Here is a 27,144-nt window from a genome sequence, read left to right as displayed (position 1 = left end):
CGCGACCCACTACCGGGCCGCAGCCGTCTGACAGCCGGGCTGCGAGAGAACTGCCGGCAACGGAGACTCACTCAGACTTTTCAGAACGCTTGGCGGGTGGGGCTTTGCAGCGGTGCAGAGAGAGGAGAGAGACCGAGGTGAGAGAGTATTACAACAAAGTATTGTTACGGTCCCGACAGTTTCCCCATATGACACGAGTCTATAGAAATCGCGTTACTACGAAGTACATTCAGCAGATGCTTTCATTACAACGAACTGACCTTGAAATGCCTGAATGAATCATCCACAGAGCAGTTAGATCTGTGGTCGCAGCTCAGATGTGCACGTTTGTACAACGATCCCCAAACAGAAACATTGTAAAAAAAATTCTTTCTTCGAGCTTTCCTCGTACTGTTTTTTTTTTTTTTTTTTTGCTGTTTTTGTTATCTGTGGTTTACAGTGATACCTTTTGCTTATTGCTTGTCAACATTTGAAAAACATCCATTGGAATTTAACTCATTGTCACCCTCCTATAGAAACGGCAGACACGAAAAAAATGATAACAGTGTTAATGTTTGTGATGTGCAATCTGTTGGAATGGCAAATGCAAAGCATATGTCTTTGTTATATGCAAAAAAAGAAGAAAAATCTCAGGTTGCAAACGTATGCGAACTGCTTAATAACTTAATAATAAAAGAAATGTTATGTAAATTGTGTATAAAATTGCCCCCCCCCAACCACCCCGACCGGTCCGTGGAAAAATTTGCATCTAATAAAGTGGTCTTTGCTGTCAAAAAGGTTGGGGACCACTGTTGTAGTGTACTGATTAATCTTGATATTGATCTAGTTTTCTGAGATGACGATGCCTGATCCATAAGGTACAAGTAAACAGTGAATAACCTGAAAAGCATTATAGTGCTGTAAAGAACATACAGTGCATCCGGAAAGTATTCACAGCGCATAACTTTTTCCACATTTTGTTATGTTACTGCCTAATTCCAAAATGGATTAAATTCATTTTTTTCCTCAGAATTCTACACACAGCACCCCATAATGACAACGTGAAAAAAGTTTACTTGAGATTTTTGCAAATTTATTAAAAATAAAAAAATTGAGAAAGCACATGTACATAAGTATTCACAGCCTTTGCCGTGAAGCTCAAAATTGAGCTCAGGTGCATCCTGTTTCCCCTGATCATCCTTGATGTTTCTGCAGCTTAATTGGAGTCCACCTGTGGTAAATTCAGTTGGTTGGACATGATTTGGAAAGGCACACACCTGTCTATATAAGGTCCCACAGTTGACAGTTCATGTCAGAGCACAAACCAAGCATGAAGTCAAAGGAATTGTCTGTAGACCTACCTCCAAGACAGGATTGTCTCGAGGCACAAATCTGGGGAAGGTTACAGAAAAATTTCTGCTGCTTTGAAGGTCCCAATGAGCACAGTGGCCTCCATCATCCGTAAGTGGAAGAAGTTCGAAATCATAAGGACTATTTCTAGAGCTGGCCGGCCATCTAAACTGAGCAATCGGGGGAGAAGGACCTTAGTAAGGGAGGTGACCAAGAACCCGATGGTCACTCTGTCAGAGCTCCAGAGGTCCTCTGTGGAGAGAGGAGAACCTTCCAGAAGGACAACCATCTCTGCAGCAATCCACCAATCAGGCCTGTATGGTAGAGTGGCCAGCCGGAAGCCACTCCTTAGTAAAAGGCACATGGCACCCCGCCTGGAGTTTGCCAAAAGGCACCTGAAGGACTCTCAGACCATGAGAAAGAAAATTCTCTGGTCTGATGAGACAAAGATTGAACTCTTTGGTGTGAATGCCAGGCGTCACGTTTGGAGGAAACCAGGCACCACTCATCACCAGGCCAATACCATCCCTACAGTGAAGTATGGTGGTGGCAGCATAATGCTGTGGGGATGTTTTTCAGTGGCAGGAACTGGGAGACTAGTCAGGATAAAGGGAAAGATGACTGCAGCAATGTACAGAGACATCCTGTATGAAAACCTGCTCCAGAGCGCTCTTGACCTCAGACTGGGGCGACGGTTCATCTTTCAGTAGGACAACGACCCTAAGCACACAGCCAAGAAATCAAAGGAGTGGCTTCAGGACAACTCTGTGAATGTCCTTGAGTGGCCCAGCCAGAGCCCAGACTTGAATCCGATTGAACATCTCTGGAGAGATCTTAAAATGGCTGTGCACCTATGCTTCCCATCCAACCTGATGGAGCTTGAGAGGTGCTGCAAAGAGGAATGGGCGAAACTGGCCAAGGATAGGTGTGCCAAGCTGGTGGCATCATATTCAACAAGACTTGAGGCTGTAATTGCTGCCAAAGGTGCATCGACAAAGTATTGAGCAAAGGCTGTGAATACTTATGTACATGGGATTTCTCAGTTTTTTTATTTTTAATAAATTTGCAAAAACCTCAAGTAAACTTTTTTCAAGTTGTCATTATGGGATGTTGTGTGTAGAATTCTGAGGAAAAAAATGTAACATAACAAAATGTGGAAAAAGTGATGTGCTGTGAATACTTTCCAGATGCACCGTATGTGTTCTTCCTAATAATATCTCAAACACTGGAAATTTACAATCGCTAAACAGCAAATAATGGAGTTTGTCATGGAAGAACAGTGTTGAAATTCTATCCGCATTCATAGAATCTATGCTAAGATGCATTAACGGCATTTTGATTATTTGTGGTGGCCCAGCATCCTATTATGGAAGTTTTATATAGGTGTTCCGTTTACAGCTTCCTGCATACATTTTTATGTATTTTTAGCTCAGACAAACAGGATATGGCTCAGTGTTAAAAATAAAACTATTTTGAAACCTATGTAAAGCTGTATTTTATATACTTTATAAGGAGATATGATTTTTCAAAATATTAAATATTTGACTTTTCCTAACACTGCAGTGGAGAATGAAAATCACTGTGATTTTGTGAAATTGAGAGAGATGCTGATCAGAGTTAATATGGAAGATCTGCGTGAACAAACCCATTCTCGGCACTATGAACTATACCGACGCTGCAAATTGGAGGAGATGGGCTTCAAGGACACTGATCCAGATAGTAAACCTTTCAGGTATGGCCAGTCAAAGTAAACTGAGTACACTGAGTTTTTGTTAATGAATTTGTGTATTTATTGTGTTTAGTGTCACATCAAAGTAAAAGTTGAAACACAGTCACTCAGCCAATGAAGTGGCAAAGCTTGTCAGCACTGCACATTCCTAAACACCATTATTACATATACAGTAAGTTGTATGGATTTTCTGATTGTCATAGAGAAAAAAAATCTATTCTGTAAATTTAAGGATCAGTAAGTTAGAAAAATTAAAGGACAATAATCAAGTACATATTATTTTAAGGTAACCTCCAGATACACATTATTGTACAATAAATGTCTTACTTTTTATTTACATTCCTTTGTCATTTTATCCATGTAGGAAAACCTGCCCAGTTCTAATTGTTGCTGTTAATGTATGTCTGCATAGTGGTGCAAACATAAGCCAACCATAAAAGTGGAAGATGAAAATGATTAGCCTTTCACTACATTCTGCCTGCGAATCAAATCATTTTGGCACTGCAATTGAAATACTAGTATTTTAGATACGCTGAGTTTTCATGCATGTGGAGTGGCATTGCAAGACTAAAGAACGATTATATGTTCTTTATTAAATTGTGCGTTGCTGAAATATTCATGAAGCACTCATTACGAAACACAGAATGAGATGTTACTATCCTTGTGCAAGCACGTACAACAGGTTCAGTTACGCTTGTCGGTGAATGGTAGACTTAGAGAAGTTTGTAAAATATTGGGACACATCATCAGTAGTGTTCCTCTGGCTCATGGGGTGTTTCGGCCTTTCACACTATACACCCTCACCAGAGGCGGCCAGCTATAGGGTGATCAGTCCTAAGCTTGCGTCCCATGCCCAATTAGTCATGAGAGTCGCTTTGGTGTCAAATGACTGACATCTCATGAACCTATATATGGCAGCCTAAGCTTGTTACTTGGGGGCCCAGCAGGGGGCATTCCTCTTCATCCAAAGCCACTGGCTACTTCTCTCCTCTGCCTCTGATGCAGCTTTGATGGCTGCACGCTGGCTCTGGCCCCTAATTCCCATATCTCTCAGCAGTTTGATTTTAGATGTTGCCACAAACCCTCTGCATCCAACTTCCACTGGGCGAACTTCCATGGTCCAGCCGCGATGTTGCGCTTCAGCAGCTAACTCAGCATAGCGTAGATATTTCTGCTCGTATGCCTCATCCACGGAATCTTCCCAGGGTACGGTGAGCTCGATAATGTAAGGGGACCAGAGCACTATGTCAGGTCTCAAGGTAGTAGTGGCATTCTCCGGAGGAAACACCAACTGTTGGCCAATATCTACCAGCAGTTTCCAGTCGCGTGCTAATCACAGCTGGCCTCTCTCCGATGGTGTGGAGTTGCTCCTGGTAACTGTAGCACCTTCTTGGACAAAGGCTGTAGTCCATGGGTGATTAGATATTGGTGGTGAAAGGGCATTAATGAGAGATCATTTTTCCTCCATTGTGGACGTAAGGCTCTTTAGGACCTGGTTGTGCCGCCAAGTGTATCGCCCTTGGGTGAGGCTGGTCTTACACCCTGTTAGTATATGCCGGAGGGAGGCTGGCCTGGAGCAAAGTGCACACCCTGGATCTTCACCAATCCACTGATGGAGATTGGTTGGTGTTGGCAAGACGTCATAAGTGGTTCTGATGGTAAAGCTCAGACTCCTCGCCACACATCGTTCCAGGTAAGCTTCCTCCTTTCGACACTGTCCCACCATGTCCACTGCCCCTGTTTGCCAAGGGAGACTGCCTTGGCCCACCTTGCAGCCTCCTCCTGACGACGTACTTCCTCCACCACCACCCTCCTCTGTGCTTGAGCAGTGGCTTTATTCCAGGCTGGGCGGCTAGTTGTAAGGCCAAGGCCTCCTCTTCCATGCTGAACATTCCCCACGATGTCTGCATATCTGAGAGCTGATATTGCCTCCTTCACCGCTGTTGCTGGTCTCCATTTTCAGTAGCCAAGGTTGGTGCACTGCTCCTCAACACTTTGTCCTGAGAATCATTCAATGTCATCTGCAGTTGTGTTTTAGTGCACTTGTACTCCTCTGTGAGGCTGGTGAGGGGCAGCTTGAGGACACCGTTTCCATAGAGGCCTACGGTGGTGAGGCTCCTCGGAACTCCGAGCCACTTTTTAATGTAGGCTGTGACTCCTCTTTCCAGCTTCTCTACTATTGAGATGGGGACCTCATAAACTGAAAGGGGCCACAATGCCTGGGGTAGGAGACCAAACTGGAAGCACCAAGGGCCTCATGCATAACGCCGTGTATAGAACTCACACTATAACATGGTGTAAGCACAAAAGCGGGAATGTGTGTACGCACAGAAAAATCCAGATGCAGGAATTTTTACGTACCCAAACTTCCACATTCTTCCGCTACATAAATCCCGATCAGCGTGAAAAGTAACGCACGTGCACGCGCCTTCTGTCCCGCCCCAACTCCTCCCAGAATTACGCCTCTTTGAATATGCAAATCAATATAAATAGCCCTTAAGCTCAGCCTTCTGTGAAAAGACAATGGGAAAAGCACAGGGGAAAATATAAGAATTTCAGCGAATACCAAATGGAGGCAAAGGAAAAACGTACTATTTGTTGGTTTGAACAGTGGTATAATCAACAAAAGGAAGTTGATCAAGTGACAGTGTGTCAGAGAAACTCAAAAGCTCAAGTTCACAAAGTCGCACAGTGCCCAAAATAAAAAAGAAATCACATATCAAAGTCCCCGTGAAAAGTCGAGTTGTAGCCCACCGTCTCAGGGTCATATGAAAGCTTATTAGGGTACAGACAAAACAATAGGCACACAGTGGGAAAAAAGCACAAAATGTCAACTTTAATCTCGAAATCTCTACTTTAATCATGTAGTTTATTTTGCCATTAAAGTAGAACATCATAAACTTCATCTTAAAATCGTTTAATTTACTAGTTTCTCAAATCCCATTGTAACTAAAGTAGCACGTTAAATGCTTTGTTCTGTATTTGATCTTCTATGTGTGTGAATCACTACCTGCTTCTTAAACTGCCTTTCTTTTTCTCCGAAAGGACACAGAATCCATTACATTTGTGATATTATAGCTCTCTGAATACATAAAATACTGAGATGTATATGTGATATCTTTTTCATGATGATAGGAGTTAAAGCATGTTATTAAACATGGGAACACGGTGGCACAGTGCTTGTTCATGTCTCACGCAAGAGGCTTGCTAGGCCATGCGCGACCTTCGATGAAATAATTTATTACAGAAGTACTGTCTCTTTCAAACGTACTAACCTCCAATTCCTGTCCTTACTTTTCTTTCTCCAAATACCCAATCGCCACACAATCAGCTCTATAATAGACATGAAGCCATCTGTAAGCTTAGAACGCCGATTCTTCAAAACTTTTAAGGAACATTGAAATATCTTTGTAGTACATGTTTTAATTATTCTATCCGTCTATCCTTCCAGTGTCGCATCAGCACCAGCAAGAATACAACGCAATGCAGGAACAATCCATGAACTAGCTAGCTCTGCGGCACTGTGTCCTCACATGTTTAATTATTAACAATACAGATTATTTAAATGAAGTTAAAGTTTTATCTGTATAATATAATAAATATATTTTGCTGCATTTCATCTTAAAAATGATATTGTCATCATATGTAAATACGCGCTTTATAAAGTGGCGCAGGTTGCGCAATATTATAACTGTAGTGCAAGTTTACAGTGAGGTAATTGTACTTATAAGTTCAAACAGTTCTACAAGGAGCACTTGATGGACTGATTGAGTGCGTTTATAGTTCTTGAGATGAAATTTTTTCTAAACCGCGAAGTCCGTACAGGAAAGTCTCTGAAACGTTTTGCCGTGGCTGACGCAGCATCTGCTTCATACTGTATACCGATAATTCTCTTTCCGATCAGCTGCTGCTGTGATTCCCCACTCAGATACAGTGATATAAATACTCCGAGTGGTGCAGTGAGAGTAATATGGAAAAAGATGATCTGCTGTGGCAACCCTTAACGGGAGCAGCTGAAAGAAGAAGAAGATGAAGTGAGAGTTAAACACTAAAGCAGTTATGGTATTTGGAATACTATGGCTATTCCCTGGACCATTATATTGCTGCAGGTTAATTACAATCAGATGCATTACACTAATAAACAATATGCAGTTAGTTTCAGTGTATTTATAAAGCCGCGTCAGGAATGTGGATCTAAGAAAAAAGGGTGACCACACAGGAACAGTAGCACTGCTTTGACGCTGGGTGCCGCCAGTCTGCAAAACCGAGCGGAGAAATCGCGTATGCCAGGGTATGAGGTACTGTGGAAAAGTGTGTGGCTTTACACCAAGTTTAGGTTTTATACATCGCAATTTGAGCATGGAAACGTTCGTACATCCGAGGCTCTTTACAGGCTGTTCTGATACTGTGGAGATTGGCTCCTCTCCGATGAAGAACCTCTGGTCAGCAAGCACTCCCTTCACCACTGAGATGCTGCACGACTTAGATGGCTTTACCTTCATCCGGGCCAAACTGATATTCTCCTCCAGTTTTCTGAGTAATCTCTTGGCACATGGGACGGTGGTAGTTAGGGTGGTAATGTCATCCATGTAGGCTCTGAGGGGAGGGAGGCACGGACAAGAGCTAACTCGTTGCGCCCCTACGACCCATTTTGAGGCTCGAATGATGATCTCCATTGCCATGGTAAACGCCAAGGGAGAGAGTGTGCATCCAGCCATGATGCCTACCTCCAAGCACTGCCAGGAAGTTGTAAATTCCGGAGTTGAAAAGCAGAACTGCAAGTCCTGAAAGTAGGCTTTAACCAAAGTTACAGTGGTGTCTGGGATGCTGAAGAAGCTGAACACAGACCAAAGGAGCTCATTTGGCACAGAGCCAAAGGCATTAGTGAGGTCCAAAAAGATTACATGTAGGTCTGTTTTCTCCAGCTTTGCCATTTGGATCTGGTGCCAGACCATGCTAGCATGTTCTAGACACCCAGAGAAGCCCGATATCCCCACCTTCTGTACAGATGTGTCAATGTACTCATTTTCTGCGCAGATACTTGGCCATCCTCCGTGCAATGACACTGAAGAAGACTTTACCCTCCACATTAAGCAGGGAGATTGGACGGAACTGGCTGATGTTCATTGCGTCCTTTTCCTTTGGGATCAAGACTCCACCTGCCCTATGCCATACTTTGGGCATGGTTCTCTTCTGCCATACTGTTCTCGTGAGCCTCCAAAGAAACCTACAAACTTCTGGTGCATTCTTGTACACTTTGTACGGGATTCCATTTGGCCCAGGGGCTGATGCTGTTCTCTCCCGATGGACTGTCTTCTGCACCTCTTTCCATGTTGGAGGGCCAATCTTAAATTGATGTACTGGCGGGTCGATTGGTGGAATGTCTGAGGGGATGGCCAGGTGTTCATAGCGCCTTGGATCAGAGTGTGTTGTTCTCAAGTGCTCCTCCAGGTCGTTCTTTGTTGTTTTTAGAACTCCACTTTTTTCCTTGGTGAAGAGAGTCTTTAGGAATTTGAAGGGATCTTTGTAGAACTGACATCTTGTTTGTTCTTTCTTCCTTCTTCGTTTCCGTAGATTCTGTGCTCTACGGAGGGATGCCAGATGGATTTTAATGTCAGATTGGAGAGTGCTTATGCCCTCCTTTTCCACTCCAGAGGCCTTCTTCCTAAGTTTAAGTCGTCTCCTTTCTTGAGCGAGATGCTTAATTTCCTGTTGCCTCCTGGAAACTGGTGGGGTTGGGGCCTGCTTAGTGCCTTTTGGTTCTTGTATTCCGAAGCGTTCTGCCCCATACTGATAAATAATGTCTCCCATTCTCTCCAACTTTTTATCCACTGTGCCTCGAAGATGCTCGAGGATCAGGGTCAGGTCAGAATTCACTGTCTTCCACAGCTTTTTCTCCCCAGCACCGGGCCACTTCACACGCAACCTGTGCCCTGGAAGTTTCTGCTCGACTGCAGGTCTGGGAGTTTGGGTGGAATCCACCAATGATGTTTGTTCCACCATTAATTCTGTGCTTGAGTTTACATCCTCCATGACAGTGGTGTTGATGCACTGCAAGCTATGGTTTGCATCCAGCTGCTGCGCTTCACTCGACTGATTTGACGCTTTTCGCAGAAAGTGATCAATGCGAGGCCACTGTCTCTCTTCCCTCAAACATTTTTTCTTTCCCTGGTGAATCCTTATTTTAACCAGTGTTTGTTATTTATGCATGTGACATGTTCAGTGCCCCTAAATACTTGTGTCTCTGCCTTCTTTAAATTGATCTAAACACTTTCCTATCACAGGAATTAATTGCCTCTTTTGGATACTATCAAAAATTTTTACTATATGCCACAAAGCTTGGCTAGAATATTTTAATGGATTTGTGTGCTCTTTCTTTCTTCCTCCAGTCTGCAGGAGACATATGAAGCCAAGAGGAATGAATTCTTGGGTGAGCTCCAAAAGAAAGAAGAGGAGATGAGGCAGATGTTTGTAATGAGGGTAAAAGAAAAAGAAACTGAACTGAAAGAAGCAGAAAAAGAGGTAAAAGAAACAAATGAAAAGAACATGAAAATCTCCATACAGTATGTATTTGTAGAACACACTGTTTATTATTTTCTCATCATTTTCAGTATGTATACAATAGTAATTAATTCATCAGCTACTAGATAGCATTATAAAATGGGTCTTGTTGGGTTCATCACAAAGGCACTCTTAAAGCTTGGTCATGTAATGGAAGAGCAGAATGTTCCACAATTTGTTGATCTCATTAAAACTTTTATACCTTTTTACCTTTCATCTTGATTAATATAATCCAGTCTTCATAATATTCCAAGTAACCTATAAGAAGTTCTAAATGTAGCTTTTAGGGTCCTGACTTGCCAAATGCAGCAATAAAGATACATTATACCATGATAGTACTGTCATCACTGGCTTCCTGCCATTAACTAAATAATTTCTAAAAGTTATCAACTAATATTTGACATTATATATTTTATTACATTCTTGTGTATCTTGGCAGAGGTGAGTGACAATGTGTTTTGTGTTGTTCGCACTTGCAAGTAAGAATTTCATTGCACTATGTTAACATCACAATATTGCTACTACAGCTGCCTGAAATATTGCCAAAATGCACATCTGACTATACTTGATCCCAGGCTGTTTGCTGTCTACTGTAGAAGTCAAAATCATCCTCAGTATTTACTTCCCCTAATGCTTCACTATTTGTTGGATTATTGCATTTTGAATGATATCTTCAATCTTATGATGCAGAGTTGGTTTTCTTTTTTTCTTGTTGTGAGGTTCTTTGGAAGCTTCTAATGGCCAAAGTTCAGTCTTGTTTCTATTTTTTTTGCATGCCGATGAATTTTTAGGTTTAGTGCTGTTTTGTTAAACTTCGTGTGGTAACCTCCTTAGCATTATGTTTACCTCCCCAAAATCCCCCCCCCCCCCCCCCGAGAAGCGATCTACAACAGATGAATTTTTATTTCAACAATAAAAGACATAACAGATGCATGTAAATACTCAAATGTCAACAATATCCACTCCTGTACTGATGCAGCTTTAGCTCACGTGCTTCATGTGATGTTTTAAAACAGTCACCAACACACTGTTCCAGCAGATGTCAAAAGATTTATTTGTAATATTTTTGTTGCTTGCGCATGGCAGGGTAGAATTTCAATGACAAGAACATTGACAGTGGGTGCATTGTGAACAGTGCTTAGGAAGCAGACACCTGTCTTGTCCTTCCACTTGATCGCAGTCATTTGGCCTTTCTGTCACACAACTACTGCACCATGCAGGCAGAGACACCAGGCATATTGAGGCGATTCAGTCGTGCAATGCTATATTATTTATTTTATTTTTTTTAATAAAATCTTAAGCAATTCAGGCAAGGTATAGAAACTGTCCATCCTTGGTCGAGCAAAGATACCACCTGAGACAGCACAGATAATGTAGCAATGCTCTGTTTGACTGTACTTGCCATCCCACACTGGTATAAAGTATTGAGTTCCAGATGTACCCAGGGCTTGCTTTGCTTTGACTGATGGCTTTGATGAACTGTATCTGTGACCATCTTCTCTTTATAACCCATGATACTTTTATCATTACTTGTGTCCCTATCAGGAACTTAAACCTTCTGCATATTTTTCATAATCACCTGATACACATCCCACATCCCTACATCCCACATCCCTACAACAACCAGTTTGTGGACCAGTACCATCTCTGGATTGGTTCATTCACTATGCTCTGCAGTATCCGGAGACTAAAAAAACACCTACATGTCATCAGGCTGCCAGCAATTGTGACAAGCAAATGGTTTGCTATGACTTTTCCGACACTGTTTGGCATAGCTGTTTGTTTCAGCAACTGTTTTCTCCACCAGACTTTCATCAACAAAGTATAAATATTTCAGATAATCAGGATCAACAAACATCTTTTGTTTATGGGGTTTACCGATAAATGGGTGACGAGGAGGTGCAGGATTGTCAGTATGAAGCAAACACCAAACACAAACCTCACTGAAACTTGAGAGAACAGAATCTACCAATCAGGTGTCACTTTCACTGTCTATGTCAACTGCTGATGACCAAGTCACATTGTCTCTTGATTCAGGCAGTGGGGCTCCCCCAACCACCCTCCTGCTCTGACAGAATAAATCCTTTTTGAATCTGCTCATATGTTATTCACATCCACTTTTTGGCATATGCATATTTTCACATTCTTGAATTCAAGCAGTTTTAATAAAGAGACCCCAGTGTGAAATTTTAAACTTGATGTGCTGTTTTGTTGGAGCTCAAAATTTCGTATTTTGCAGCATTTCATATTAGGGTACTCAACCTGCAACATCTGTGAATTAACAAACATTGTGTTATAAACTTGATAGCTTGCATTTAATAGTTATTTATTAATTGGTTTAGACCTATTTTTTGCTATACATTAATTTACATTATTATTTGTTGTTTGTTTGACATATTTTAGTAATCACTCAAAATCATATATGAAAACAAGATTCCAGTTATTTTAACATGCTTTTTTGATAAAGTCACTTCTGCTCTGAAAACTTACTAAATCAGAAGACATGCTGTATGAATCCACTATAGCAGTACATAAAAATTAAAATCAGAGTTACAGAAAATTTGTTTATCTTGAAAATCACCATATACAAGAAAAATGGACTCTTCTAGCAGGACAGTGTGATGATACAGTAGTAGATGGTACAGGCACTGACACCTCCATATCTCCAAACTTTCATGTTAGATTTCTTCCTGCGTCTGTGTTTGTCTTTTCCTTCTTGTATTTCAGATTTTGTCCCATATCCCAAAGATGTGTGTTATAAATTGGCTACTTTTAGTGTCAAAGTTAGCAATGGTTGCCTAGCCTGAAGTAATTAGTCTATTGTGTGTTACTAACTTATTCCATATATTGAGTCTGCAGACCTTTTTGGAAGTTCCCCATTTTCTCATCTTCTTATTTTATGTAGTGCATGTTTTGCTTAATAATAGATTGAATCTCTACCACAAAGGAATGCTGTAATGTGTTGGTGTAAGACTGTTTCCAAAAGCTTTTGCTCTGGGAAAGGAGGATTAAAAGTGGGTTATGTTAGAGCTTTTTGTTCCTAGCTACTGACATAAAGAAAAGAGAAGACTGACAGGAAGAAGCAAAATTGGCAGGAGTGTTAGCACCTTGTGCTAACTGCTGTTGGAGCCTGAGAGCGTAGTGAACTTGAGCGCCTGAATTGTGTTGATGGGGCATAAAGAGCACTCTTGTAAAAGACAATCCACCTCTCTGTGGTCCCTTTTACATTGCTGCTTTTTTTTTTTTGAAAATTGCTTCCTCAGCTACATGAGAAGTTTGATCGACTAAAAAAAACTCACCAAGATGAGAAGAAGAAATTAGAAGAAAAGAAAAAGGAGATTGAGGAGGAAGTTTCTGCTTTCAATAAGAAAAAAGCACTTCTTCAGTCACAGGCCCAGCAAGCTGGATCACAGCCTACTAAGAAGGACAAAGACAAGAAGAAGTGAGTATTTGTTTTATATGACAGTTTTTCTGTTTCCAGATGTCACATGATTTTACCTTTCCTTTTTACCAGTATGTTAGCGGCTTTCCTTTGATGGGAATAAGCATTCTGTTTGTTTTAAATTATACGCTTGTATTTGGTAATTATGCATTTATGTATTACAGGTGTCTGAAAAATAATTTTCAAAAGTAGAAGAGTTCAGCGGGTTTTGTTTATATAGGAATAATTGTGAGTAATTAGGTTTGTTATAAAAAGGAGTGCAGTAAAAAACAGAAGGCAGGGGTTGTTCTCTCCATATGTTCTTTTTTCTATTTTTAGGAAAATTCCCATCACAGAAAGCATTAGAGGCCTTTATAGATCAACATTTCCTTGTTAATTTGTCAGCTGTTGGATATCTTTAAGCCCTGTATACACATCTCTCTGTTCCATTCACAAGCTGGCACATACATTCTTTCCAATCCAAGGGCTGGAAATTCTTTTTCAAGTGGCATATTATTGAACCTTTTTGTCTAGTGAAGATGTAATTAATGCTATCAAGAAGTGTTCTTATGTATTGAAAACAAATCCTTATAATGACATATAGTATTTGGCATGAATTCATTTTATAAAATAGGAGATTAAAGTAAAATGACATCCTCAAATATAATCCGTCACTTAGGCCTATTTCTTCACATATCCACACTTGTACTCGGGACAATTCAGAGTCATTCATACTTCCTAATTTGTCATTATACACTTGTGGGGGGTGCACTGTGTTAATGAGAGAGGTCAAAGGAAAATTGCCAGATTTGTTCAAACCAACAGAAATGCCACAAATACTGAACTAGCAGCAGTGCTGTGTGGAAATGTAGTTTTGAACATAAAAGGTTTGGTACTGTCCTGCGGTGGGTTGGCACCCTGCCCAGGATTGGTTCCCTGCCTTGTGCCCTGTGTTGGCTCCAGCAGACCCCCGTGACCCTGTGTTCGGATTCAGCGGGTTGGAAAATGGATGGATGGATGGAGGTTTGGTACTTTGAAACATGGAGTATACAACAGTAGAAAACCACTCCAGTTAACACTTCTGTTAGCTAAGAATAGGAAGATGAAGTTATGTGGAGCAAATCATCACCAAAACAGGATGATTGAAAATTGAAAAAATGGCACCTGATCAGACCAATCTTGACTTCCATTGTAAAATGAAGATGGTTGGATTTGGTCTAAACACTATGAATCCATGGATCCATCCTGCACTGTATCAATGATACAGTCATAGTGTGATGATGTTGGGAAAGGTTTTTTGGCTCATGTTTTAATACCAGTTTGAATGCCACTGTGTACTTAAGCATTTTTGCTAAGTTGTGCATACATTTATGGCCATAGTCTTCTTCTTTTGAAAAGGATACTTGGACCAGGATAATGTGCCATGTCACTAAGAACACCCAAACTGTTTCCATCAAAAGGACAGTGACTTAATTTTGCTCCAGTCTCCTGAGCCCATATTTAAATTCAGCAGGGCACATACATATGGAATGACATGAAACTAGAGTTTTGTAGAATGAATGAATGTATGGCATAAACATGTGCAGTAATTGTGTAATGGTATAAATTCAGCAAGGACATTAATCTGTAAGCATTTTTTTCAGCACCTTGTTGAATCCAATATGGAAAGGATATTTTAATATATTAAGGGTTAAAAGCTCTGCCCCACAACAGGCAAACTAAATACCCCAAAAAATCTCAAAAGTGTTTTGATGGATTTGATTGAAAAGAGATGAGGAGCCGATTTGCATAGAAAATGAGATGTGAAGAAAAGTGAAACTCAAAGAAGACATGATTAGAAAGTGGCCTACATGGGTACACACAGTACTCCCTGTTCTGTTAGCTTTTTCTTTCTCCTCACAGTGCAGTACAAAATACATTCAAACTAAAGCCAGACTGGAATTTTCAGTACTCTTTTTTGTATAAATAAACTTCAGAAAATAGGGGATGGGAAGGTGTAGCTGGATGGTAAAATACATGTAATATTGCATAGAACTGGGGCATCCCCTTTGAGGTTGGGCCATAATGTGCCACTGTGCTCCTGTTTGCAAAGCACAGACAGAGTATTGCCAGTACAGTGTACCAGCCGTATGTAAAACAGAAGCTGGGAGCAACACCATGCCTTGGTCAGTTTAGATGCTTGCACAGCTCTCTAAAGGGGTCCGCCATGTACAGAACACAGAGGAAGTGAACATTGTACATAGATCACAGTATTACTTAGTTTCATCTGTGCTTATCTGTACAATGCTTAAAACATTTAAATTCTTTCCATGGAACACAAAAATTAGCAGACTGTAAACGTCACTGCTATTTGTAATTAGTTTATTAAACCACCATTCAGTGTATATTGCTTTTGATTTAAACCCTCCAAAATTTTGTAATGGCACAAAATTACATATCAAAGCGTTACATGCAAATCTAACTGAAGGTACTGTTTTTGCAGAATCTGCTACAAGGTTAAACTATATTTATGCCCAAAATTTCCGTTATTCCTACTAACCTGATTGAGCTCAAAATAATACAGTTTCATCTAAAGTTGTGTTTTGCAATGGCCATCAGCAAAATTCAGGACACTAGAAAAAGCAAGAATTGGTCTCTGTCACGAATGTTACTAGTGCAGTTGTATGTAGAATGTTCCAGATCAGGCAGCATGGTGACACAGTTGTAGCACTGCTGCCTCACAGTAAGAAGACTAGGGGTCATACCCTGGGTGTTCCCTGCATTGAGTTTGCATATTCTCCTTGTGACTGTGCGGGTTTCCTCCCACAGGCCAAAGGTATTCAGATTAGGAGGACTGGCGATGCCAAATTGGTTGTGAGTGTGTGTTCACCTGTGATGCCTTATTCCCTATGCTTGCTGGGTTAGGCTCCAGCTCCCCTGTGACCAGGCTCAGGATTAAGCAGACTTGGAAAATAGTAAGGTGTGTTCAAGAGTAAGGAGCTCCAGTGAACTAATAATATTGGCCCCTAGGTGAAAAAAAAATACTGTATACAGAAAAATCTTCAGTTATTCACATAATACTTCTGATACATCTGATTAACCCTTGCCAGTATACCTGAGCAACATTGTCTTAAGACATTCCCAGGTGAAGCTGGGTAACACAGCTAGTTTTGTAGTATTTGTAAGCTACAGAACGTTGGTGTTGGGAGTTAAGTCATAACTAAAGATGAAATCTTCGTCACCAATAACTATTTTTTGGGAGCATACAGCCAAACTAAAGTTCTATTCTGCTACAAGCAGAAGTTGGTATGTCACTAAGGAAAACATTAGGGACTGGGAGTTCAAATGTAACCAGGCAAAGGTCAGAAGCTGGACATCTTTTAACTCAGTAGTCAAAATCACAAATCTAAATCGGAGTTGGGGAATCACAAAGTATGTAGCCAGAAACCAACAAACAACAAAAGAAATGCAAGAGGTTTTTTTAGGAGTATCCTACAGTCTTGAATAGCATTCTGTACCTTCAATCAAACCGACCTGGACTTCTAGGTCACGTCTCTTAGTAATGTGCAACTGCGTCTTAGCAACCATTGTTACAAATCAACGACCATGACAGAAATAAAATGGCATTGCAATAGTTCAAAGATAAAAATAATATAAATTAATATCACCAAAAACAAAATGAATGTACAAAATTCTCTATAGTTCTAAATTTAAAAAAGGAAAAAAGGAAAAAAAAAGAAACATCTAAAGAGACAAAGAACATTTTCTTAGTGAAGATAAAAATGTAGCAAAAGAACTGTACAAGCACCAAATATGACAGGTTCAGATGCATTGAATTAAGATTGAGGAGTAAGTATTGCCTTACTATCTGAATTAATTTCAACTTTATAACACTTTTATGGGTTTTGTGGACAAATAATTTTCAGTCATCTACTGTTTCCCCTTATTAAAGCAGATTATTTTTATGTCAAAAGTGGATATCTCTTTAATTATTAAGTGTAAATAAGTTTATCAGCATATAAATGAAAGATATTATGTTTTCAAATTTTATATATTAATGGCAAGATAGACCAAGGAGATGAATTTGTCCCTATAGTGAGTGGCATATCTTACTACAGACAATAAGGTCATCATGTTTACTATACATACTGAAAGCAATCTCCTAAGTAAACCCAATAAGCCAAGTGTTTGACAAGTCAACCACATTCTTAAGCCTGAATAATTAAATGCTGTGGTCAAAAAAAAATTAAAAAAAAAAAAAAAAAAAAGCTGTGCATAAATCTAAAAGCATTATTAATTATTATTAGAGCATCCTTTTCAGAATTATTCAGGGTTCCTTCTAAAAGGCCAGCATGAGATATGTCATATAGAGTGTGCTTTTTATAGTACGATTAAAGCTGCAACTTTCTTGAATACATCAGAAACAAGGATACCCCTGCACCTCCTACATTAAGCCTGGCCCACTAACAGAAGACCCAGCGCAGGCCTAGAATAGTAGTGGCGGGAGTATACCGTACTTCTCACCCAGCCTGGGGGTGGCACCTAGGAATTCTCAGGGATAAGCTGGAAACTGTTATGACCATAAGGTGCTACTGTTCTGTCTAGATTGGTATGTTGCCACTGCCATAGTCAGGAAAAGCAGATTAAATGTGAATTGTGATGTTGCAAAAGAATTCAGTTTTAAATTGATAAATAACTTACATTACAAGTTAGACTTGCTTCTGAGTTAGTAAGTCTAAATGTCAGTCCGTTAATCTATTTATGAGCCTTTCTGGTAGTAATGGACTAAAGAGAGGAGCCTGAGGTACATACGAAGACTGGACCCATTTAGTTTGGTCAGTCCAAGCAACAGCGTGTTTGGAAGAAAATCATAATCCCATCATGGAAGTGACTCCGGAGGGGATTTGGAACAGCCAGTAAGGATGTGTGAGCTACTACCATGCCATCCTCCTGTCCTTCCATACAATATAAAAAAAATTGGTCTTCTTTTTACTAATCCTGTATATTCCAATTCTGAATTTGCTTCAGAACTTTATTAAAGCATAATGTTGATCTTAAAATATGATTTCCCTTTAGTCTAAAATTGTACAGCTATAAAAGTGCTTGTTGCTGCTCTTTCAGTTCTTTCCTTCCATGAGGGTCTAGCCCAGATTCTCTGGAATATCACAAGTCCTTCTATTATTCTAACAGTTTGCTTTTATTTTTTCATTTATTTACTTCTAATATTATTTCACTTACAGAAAAATATGTCTCTAGTTTACATTGCTGAATTATTGCCAGATACTTTCTGGTTTATAAAGATTTTCTCTTAATGATCAACAAGTGTGATGTGTTTTTGAGCTCTACAATGACCGTGCTGTTCTTGGAGGGGACATCCAACACTCTCACTCTGGGCCTGAGAATCCTGCTGGGCCATATTTGCTACTGGTGGTAAATAAAGAATTGTACAGGAAGAAACAAAATCTGGAGTCCAAACCAGTAGTCCCTAGCATGCATTTGTTTAATGTTTTGTGGAATTCAAACAAATTAACAGTGTAGATCACATATTAATAATCATATTCTTTCTTAGATTGTACTTTTTATCACATGGAGTCACATGGAGTCAAGGTTGTGGCATGTCTGTGGTTTTCATTGTTTCAAATCAAAGGGTCAATTGCGACAACCTTGCCAAGTTAGTCCATCTGCATTCTGGTCATTTTGCTCCAAGCTCAAAAAATGTGTAAAATCAAAGTTGTGCTTAGTCCAGTTTCCAGGGCTCCTTTTGTTTTTAATAAGTTAGTCCAGGCAAACAAATACACATGCTATAATTACAAAATCAGTACCAAAGACACCAGTTTAATGGCCAGTAAAGATCAAGTTTTATTTCTAAAAGAGCAGGAAGTTAAACTTGTGAAGTAAGGAAACAGAATTATTGTTCCCCCTACCTTCAAAGCACTTCTGTTTTGTTAAAGTAGTACATTTGTAGCACAATGTACTTTGTTTATGTTTAAAGAGAAAATGAAAATTCTCCAAGGTAACGTTGTCTCTCTCCCCCTCTCTTTCTGCTTCTGTGCCAGCACAAGTTTCATGTTTAATTCGAACCCTTTTTTCTTAAGTTTCAGCATCTTCACTTCAAACTGGTGAAGAGCTTGCTGGTGTGTTGGTCTGCTGTGTCATGCAGGCTGTTCTACTGCTGCTTGTTTTGCCTCATTGTCGAGATTCCCTCTGCCACTTCCCTCCAGATCAGCAACCTCTGCTGCACTGCACCAACTTAGATATATTTGTCCAGAGCAGTGGCACCTGCACTATTCAAGTCAGTCTGTATGTTAATGGACATGGGACTTTTGGGGATGTGCTTTGTATTCAACTCCCATGTCTCAGAGTACTTAATACTATTGATTTATTATTATTCAGTTACAAGTCTGTTAATGTGCGTTTTTGCAGCTAGATGAGGCTTCAAAGTGGTATTCACCCTGAACACAACTAAGAAGTTAACCTTAATATATCTTGGTTCTCCAAAGAAACCAACATAGTATTTAAACAAGTGCATAGTCTTATATTGTGTATTCGTTACAGTGCTGCCAAGAAACGAGTGGCGAATTGAGAGAAATTACAGTACAGTAATCCCTCCTCCATCGCGGGGGTTGCGTTCCAGAGCCACCCGCGAAATAAGAAAATCCGCGAAGTAGAAACCATATGTTTATATGGTTATTTTTATATTGTCATGCTTAGGTCACAGATTTGCGCAGAAACACAGGAGGTTGTAGAGAGACAGGAACGTTATTCAAACACTGCAAACAAACATTTGTCTCTTTTTCAAAAGTTTAAACTGTGCTCCATGACAAGACAGAGATGACAGTTCAGTCTCACAATTAAAAGAATGCAAACATATCTTCCTCTTCAAAGGAGCAAAAAAATCAATAGGGCTGTTTGGCTTGTAAGTATGCGAAGCACCGCGGCACAAAGCTGTTGAAGGAGGCAGCTCACACCCCCTCCGTCAGGAGCAGAGAGAGAGAGACAGATAAAAAAATCAATACGTGCCCTTTGAGCTTTTAAGTATGCGAAGCACCATGCAGCATAGTTAAAAGCTGCACACAGAAGGTAGCAACTTGAAGATAATCTTTCAGCATTTTCAGACGAGCGTCCGTATCGTCTAGGTGTGCGAACAGCCCCCCTGCTCACACCCCCTACGTCAGGATCACAGATAGCGCAAGAGAGAGAGAAAGAAAAGTAAGTTGGGTAGCTTCTCAGCCATCTGCCAATAGCGTCCCTTGTATGAAATCAACTGGGCAAACCAACTGAGGAAGCATGTACCAGAAATTAAAAGACCCATTGTCCTCAGAAATCCGCGAAGCAGCGAAAAATCCGCGATATATATTTAAATATGCTTACATATAAAATCCGCGATGGAGTGAAGCCGCGAAAGGCGAAGCGCGATATAGCGAGGGATTACTGTACTGCATAACAGGTTTTCTGGTCACTTACTTTAAAAGAAATTCAGTTACACTTTCTTGACCCAGCTGCAGTGTTGCTGCAGTCATTCTATCTCAGTGTATAACCACCGTAACTATGCCAAACAAAGATGAGCAGTAGGCTATTTGACTTTTTGACAGCAGTCAACTGAAATCCGATCTTGAAGAAGCATTACATTATGGAGTTCTCATCAAATGAGCATGCTTATCCTTTACAATAGCATAATCTGGCATATAATCCTGTAGTGTGTTGGGGGAAAAAAGCAAGAAGTGGCATTGAATGAGCTTTTGGAATTTCAAAACAACGCTTTGCCTGCCAGTGTCAGTTATTTGGTTCATCAGCAGTGATCACCGTTATTGTCGAGTGTGCAGTGAAACCCAACCTTGTGATTGATTGGGATGACGCACCTCTTCCAAGGCCTTCTGGTTGTTTGTAACACAGTATAATTAGACCACAGCCACAGAAGAGAGAGTATTCCAAAGTATGGTCATAAATAATCACTTTTAAGAGGCAAAAGTGGGGGTTTTTTTGGTTTTTTTTTTTTAATAGAAAGTTGCATTTTATTCATTTTACCCTCTGCTTTCCCCATTTAGCAACCTATCACAAAACATTATGTAACAAATCTATTAATTTGACTCCCGGATAATACAGAATACCATAAACCCTCACAGTAGTACATAGCAATTTCGTTTAGCTCTCCTCTCTCCCTATAAGATATCTTATAATCCAGAGCTAAGAGATTCACAGTAAACTTCCATTACTAAAAATCACTCTTCAATTTATACATGTGTATTAATAAAACTTGAACATTAATACATTTTGTATTGTTCTGCTTTTTTTTTTTTTTTTTAATGCTTGTCTGCTACTTTGGTCACCTCTAGAGGGCGGCAGCTGTTGCTTAGGGTCCGTTGCAGATACACTTTATAACCATTCTAGTGCAGTGCTACAGACAGAGATCAGCACCAAAATGCATTGCAGTTGGGCTCATGTTAGTGCGCTCTTTTCAGTTTGTTGCAGTTGACCCAAGCTGTCTGGTCTGTGTATCCATTTCATTTTAATTTAGCATTTCCTTTAAAACATTTATTTGATATATCTATGTGATGTCTTTTATCTCATTTTGTTGTTTTGTTTTTTTTTTTGTTTTTTTGTAATTTTTTCCTTTGTTTTTGTTTTTCCATTCCATTTGCAGTTCAAGCTTCACATAAGCAGGGTGCCTGACCATGGACATCTTTCACATTCACCTGCTCATTGTTCTGCAGTAGCAGGAAGGCAACTGACTGCTGCTTGGTAGTGTGATGCTCAAAAGCAATTTTAGTTCTGAAAATGTTCAAATATGAAGTGTTATATGCAGTGTATTTGTCTATTTTGTGTTGCTTTTTTAAAGTATTTGTTTAAATAGTACATGTATGTTTATATATGAGTGTGTGGATGATATGCAATACTCTCTATACAAACACACACAAGTGTCAAATAATATGTGTAAATTTGGCCTTTAATTGTGACTTTTCTGATGTCATATTAAATATTTGAAAATTAACATGCATGCACACTTCAAAGCTAATTTTTTTTACTGTATAATTATGTACATGCTCGCTATTTTGGTTTATATAGTTTATGCAGTGATATACTGCCAACTGTGACCGGTTTTCTCATTTAAAGAAGACATATCATTGCTGGAATTATTGAATATTTCTTTTTCATACTATATTGTCAGTATGGAAACCTGGAGAGAGTAAGAGTGGCTTCAGCCTCTGCTTCCTTAAAATTTCTGTTCTGCATTAATCCTATCTTGTTAAATTCGACTTTAGCAGAATGCATCACTGAGGTTTAAGATTGGTAGCATGGAAAGCTAGAAAAGTGCTACATAACCTCATCTTCTGTCTTGTAATTTTCATTACATTTTAATGCTAGACAAAACATGTGTCCGCTCACTGAATACCCCAGGGCCTCGGAGTCTGAATAAAGCATTAATTTGTGTAGGCAGTGCCATCTCTCCAGAGAGGCTGGAGGTTCAGTATCTTTTTGATGACCATTATTCCATTGTGTGTTCTGTTTCTTTCCTAAAGACATTCTCAAGTCACAAATTGGAAGAGTAGTCGTAAATAGTTTTCAATTAATTACTGATTGGTCAGAAACGTATTTATATTTATAATGAACATCTAAATCTTTAACGTTAGAAAATGTATCTTCTCTCACTTAAAGTTAAATGCACTGCTCCTGTTGTGTAAGTGTATTAGTATACAATAGGACATTGTGGATATCATGACCACCTTAGATGGACAGCAAGTCATTCCTGGCAAAAGCATTGCTGCTACAGCGTGTTACATTAAAATACTTGAAGTAATGTCTGCATAGACATGTTAGGATAAAGACCTGTTTAAAGAGGTTTGCATGTATTCTAGCAGTGTGTGTGCAAAAGTCATATCCCATTAGATTTTGTTTAGCTCCATATAATAATATAATATGTATGTGTGTATCTGAATGTTTAAATATATTAAATGTTTTTATTGTAAAATTTGTTCTTTGCATCCATGTATCTTTTACATTAATTCTTGTTCAGTATTTGGAAATGTATTTAGCAGATCATAATATGTATGTGTACTTTTTTATCTTAACATTATATTGCATTCCTTTTCTGGGCAGATTTCTTCCGTTTCTGAAATTTTCCAAGACATGGCGACCATTGCTGACCCTCTGAATTCTTGGGATGTTATTTTTGATCTGATTTCTTTTTCTTCCAGGCTAGGTAGTCACCCTTTCTGTTTGTTTGTCTGTCTGTCTGTCCCTTTTTTAATTCAGAAACACTGTTTCATTCAGCACTAGTCATTTCTAGCTCCACTTCTGTCCAGTAAAAGATTTTCATTTGCCTCATTTAAATAAACAAATAAGTAAGTAACGTGGCACAAGGAGAAAGTGAATCCAGGTGTAATTCAAGTTTGAGAGAGACTTTTATGTAAATGGAGTGCAGCGTGTGTCTTTAAGTAGAGTTTCCTCATAAAGCATTGCTAATAATGGAATGTTTAAAAAATATATATATATTTTACACAATTCCATGTATTTTAAAATTTAACAATTTTGATGTTTTTTTAAATAGGAATAATGAGAGACTAAAGCCACAAGACATTTTTGTTTGTTATAGTATACAGCCTGCACACCTCTGTTACTTATTCAGTTACTTTTCTGCCAATCTGCATATCTCCGGCATCTTTAGACTAAATAGTTGTGACTATACAAGTCCCTTGTGCCACGTTTAATTCCTGCTTTCTAGTAGCCGTCCAAATTCTTTCTCTTTCTCCTACTTTGTTTCTCTACAGTAACCCCTGGCTCTGCACGGAATAGCTAATCCCCTCAGTACCTTTTATGGATAAGTTTTTTCTTCCATGCATGTAAGTATGGCAGTTGGAAGTGTTCTCAGTTAGAAGCTTTTCTGTCTTCCCCCTGTGATCTTCCCATTAACTTAAATAATGTCATGTTAAGTGAAGATCCTAGTATGATGTGAAGATGAGTCACCTTCTGATATGTGGTGTGCAGGGTTTGCCCTCCTTAACTTTTAATGTGACCACATCTGTCTGAACAAGAGACCAGTTGATGATCTGTTCAGTGTTCCTCTAACTCGAGGCCATGTCTGGGGAGACTAGACTGCACTTTAGTACATATATCATACCACCTGGCTGCTCAAGTGCCCTTAGCATTTGTTAGAAAACCTGAAGAACCTTCTCAAATCCAGTGCCTTGTATAGCCCTCTGAATTCGATGTTATTCTAAAACGTAAATAATTTATAATTGGTGAATCTTCTTCCTTATGCATTTCACAGTACACCATTAGGATAATTGTTAAACAGACACATCTGCACAAACAGAACAGGTCCCCTCCCAACTTTGACTTAGTGAAAATCAGGAGGTGCTGATCAAGTGAAAATTGATACTCCGAATTTGTTATTTGATGTTGTTTCAAGAAAAAGAGTTGTGGCCATTAGCTGATTTAATCCATAGAATTTGTGATTCCTTTATTCTCAACTACCTATGGTGTTCTTCTACCTATTGGTTAAGTTCCCTTCATTAGAAAGAAGTGGTAGGAAGACTAGGGTGTACTATAAGGTCTATTTCAGAATTTCTTACTTTTTTTTTTAATTATAATTTGGGCAAAGGTGTATTTAAGTCGCAGCTAACCACATGCCATTAGGGTGTCTGCTCAAGTTGATACCCTCAGCTGGCATATCATGCAGAGGCTAATCTCTCCAACGGTCATCTATTGAAATTTGCAAAAGTGGTCTGAAGGCACTGGTGAATTTACTCCATGTCCAATATTCACAAGTGAGCAGCTGTTGCTTCTTCCCCTTTCTTGATGATGCATATACCAGATAATGAGAGTTTATCTTCCCGACTGCCTCTTACACTCTTTCCTTTTTGTTTCTACCACTTTCTGTGCTGTGACTCTTTACATGTTGGAGTAAAAGATCAGGCAGTATTGCAGGCCATTGTGGACCTTCACAATTGACTTGCACATGGTTGATGTTTGCCTTCCATCCTCTAAAGGTTCTGCCATGGCAGCTCTAATATTTTACTAAACTAGCATGTAAACGGTCCAGATGTCATCATGTGCTCAGTAGCTTTGCATTGTTTCCAGTCATTAATTTTTTTTATTAAAAAGAACTTGAGAAAACATCTAATACTCTCTCTTAAGCAGTCTGTGCTGAATATCTTAATTGTTTTTGAATATACTGAATTTATAAGGCTTTCTTGTGTGTTTGTGATTTGATGTCTCACTGCCATGATCCAAGATGTTGCCATTTTTTTAATACATGTGTAATATTCTGTGTTTTCTTTTTCAAATTATTGTATTTGGTTTTTGTAACATTTTTAAAGTGCAATAAGCACAATTCCACCAAAGTTTTAATGAACCTCGGTAAGGAGGAAAAACAAAGGAAGAAAAAAAAATGTAAAATTATATGTGCCGATGGATTTGTTCGGCTAGTTTAGTATCTTTGTAATAAATGAACCACACAGTTTGTAAGCCTGATATATTTTTACATCTTTTTTTTTTTGTATTTAGTGTACTAAAACTAAAATGTTGTACATGTGATGTATTACAGCTGTGCCAAGTAAAACATTTGTTGCCTGGCATGTCTTTGTTCTGTTGTGCTTCTACATTGTTTTAATGCATGGGTATTCAGAAGTAAATAAATAAATAAATAAATAAGGCGTGAATCATGCATGTTGACATGAAGCTTTGTTAACATGTCCAAAATGCATTATGCATCAAATTAAAAATCCTTCTGCTCAGCTCATTTGTCTTTTTGTCTTTTTTTTTTTTATACTGTGGCTTATGGCTTGCTTTCTTTGGACTCCTTTTTGGCTGCCTCTGTTGTTTTCAATAACTGTCTCCTGTGCTCTTTCCTTAGCAGCTTTGTTTCTGTTATGTTCCTGCCAGCCGGTCACGACGTGTGGACAGGTGTAGGAGGTGACAGCAGAATGACAGTTCAGCACAGAGGATTATCCTTTGCTGCGAGGCCTGTTTGCTTCTACATACAGTCTATGATGGTGATTAAGTGTTTGCTATTTTCAGTGAATCTTTTACATCCCTGGACATCAAAAGTATTTTGTAATAATTTGATGTTTTTGATGGATTGAATTGTTTACCCCCCGCATGTCTTTTTATGACTTGTGTGAGGCTATGAAATTGCCAAACCATATCCATCAGAATTGTGCGGTTGATCTTGGTGGAGAGTTTGGACTGAACAAGACAGTCAACTGAGATTCCTCTCGGACTGACTTGTGTGCACTCAGACACTGTTTCTGTGTTAGCTACAAAAATATTTAGAAATCCTAGAGAGATGAACATCAGGTTATATACAAGAACAAGACAAGAAAAAAAGAGCAAACTGAGCTCAGAAAAAAAAAACACTTTTAGACTTTTTGACTTTTGCACTCAAAGGTTTGTGTGTGGTAACCTGAATTATGCCTGAGTGTTTGTAATTCTGGCCTTTTGTCATAAACAGCATTTTAAGAACTCTTGAAACAAACTGTTTCTGGAATGCCACTGCAAGCACATGTTTGATTGTTTCTTTTTTTGGAAACTGCTACTTCTAAAAATAAAATTTTCAAACATCATTTTGTATTACACTACAGAAGCTTTTTTTTTCATTAATCCAGTACAACTGGAATTTCTGCCTGGATTTGTTTACCTGTAATGCAATTTTTATCACTAAACTTAAAATATATATTTTTTATCGATATTCAAAATGTAGTTTAAAGCTCATTGATGTATTTATTTTTTTATTTCCTTTATTACCAATGGCCAAAAATTGACTTTCACACTGTCAGATATTACCAACACTTGCGCATCATCGTAAGTGTTGGTAAAACATTGTATCCCATAAGGAGATTTTGGGTCAGTTGCAGCGTACCAGAGATTTTTATAGTCCTAGCTGTAGAAAAAGACCAAACTACGTAGTATGGTACTAAGAGGAGACTTTCCTCCGGTCTAAGTGCTGTCTCAGTGGACAGTAGAACAAGATCAATCCCAGGTTTAACTAACCCTCAGCTAGACTTGCTTTGGTCTTGTGTTTCTCCTCAGTTTGTTCAGCCATCCATATGATAGCGGAAAATAATGACGACTAGAGATGCACATTAATAGTATTTTATCTGAAGCATAATTGTCTCTCTGTAACTCA

At 39.1% G+C, this 27,144-nt stretch overlaps 1 protein-coding gene across 6 annotated transcripts in view; it reads left to right on the top strand.

The window, feature by feature from the left end:
* The window catches only part of LOC114654677 (septin-11), a 148,927-nt gene extending 122,346 nt beyond the window's left edge, over positions 1–26,581 (top strand). The window contains exons 7-11 of one of the 6 annotated variants that reach the window (XR_007935396.1): positions 2,893–3,061; positions 9,448–9,580; positions 12,883–13,061; positions 23,115–23,857; positions 25,876–26,581. Coding sequence is in view for 5 of the 6 variants with exons in the window: in XM_028805368.2 (XP_028661201.1) it covers positions 2,893–3,061; positions 9,448–9,580; positions 12,883–13,061; positions 23,115–23,169 (536 nt within the window). In the remaining variant the exon portion in view is untranslated. Of the gene's footprint in view, positions 1–2,892; positions 3,062–9,447; positions 9,581–12,882; positions 13,062–21,660; positions 25,754–25,872 lie in introns of those variants that run through there. The other 5 variants (XM_028805371.2, XM_028805370.2, XM_028805369.2 and 2 more) reach the window with 5 other exon arrangements.
* Positions 26,582–27,144: the final 563 nt, after the last annotated feature.

Source organism: Erpetoichthys calabaricus, chromosome 7, assembly GCF_900747795.2.
Source record: "Erpetoichthys calabaricus chromosome 7, fErpCal1.3, whole genome shotgun sequence".
In the NCBI taxonomy this organism is placed as follows: Eukaryota; Metazoa; Chordata; class Cladistia; order Polypteriformes; family Polypteridae; genus Erpetoichthys; species Erpetoichthys calabaricus.
The sequence above is the reverse complement of the archived record's forward strand: the minus strand, read 5'-3'. Positions and strand labels throughout refer to the sequence as shown.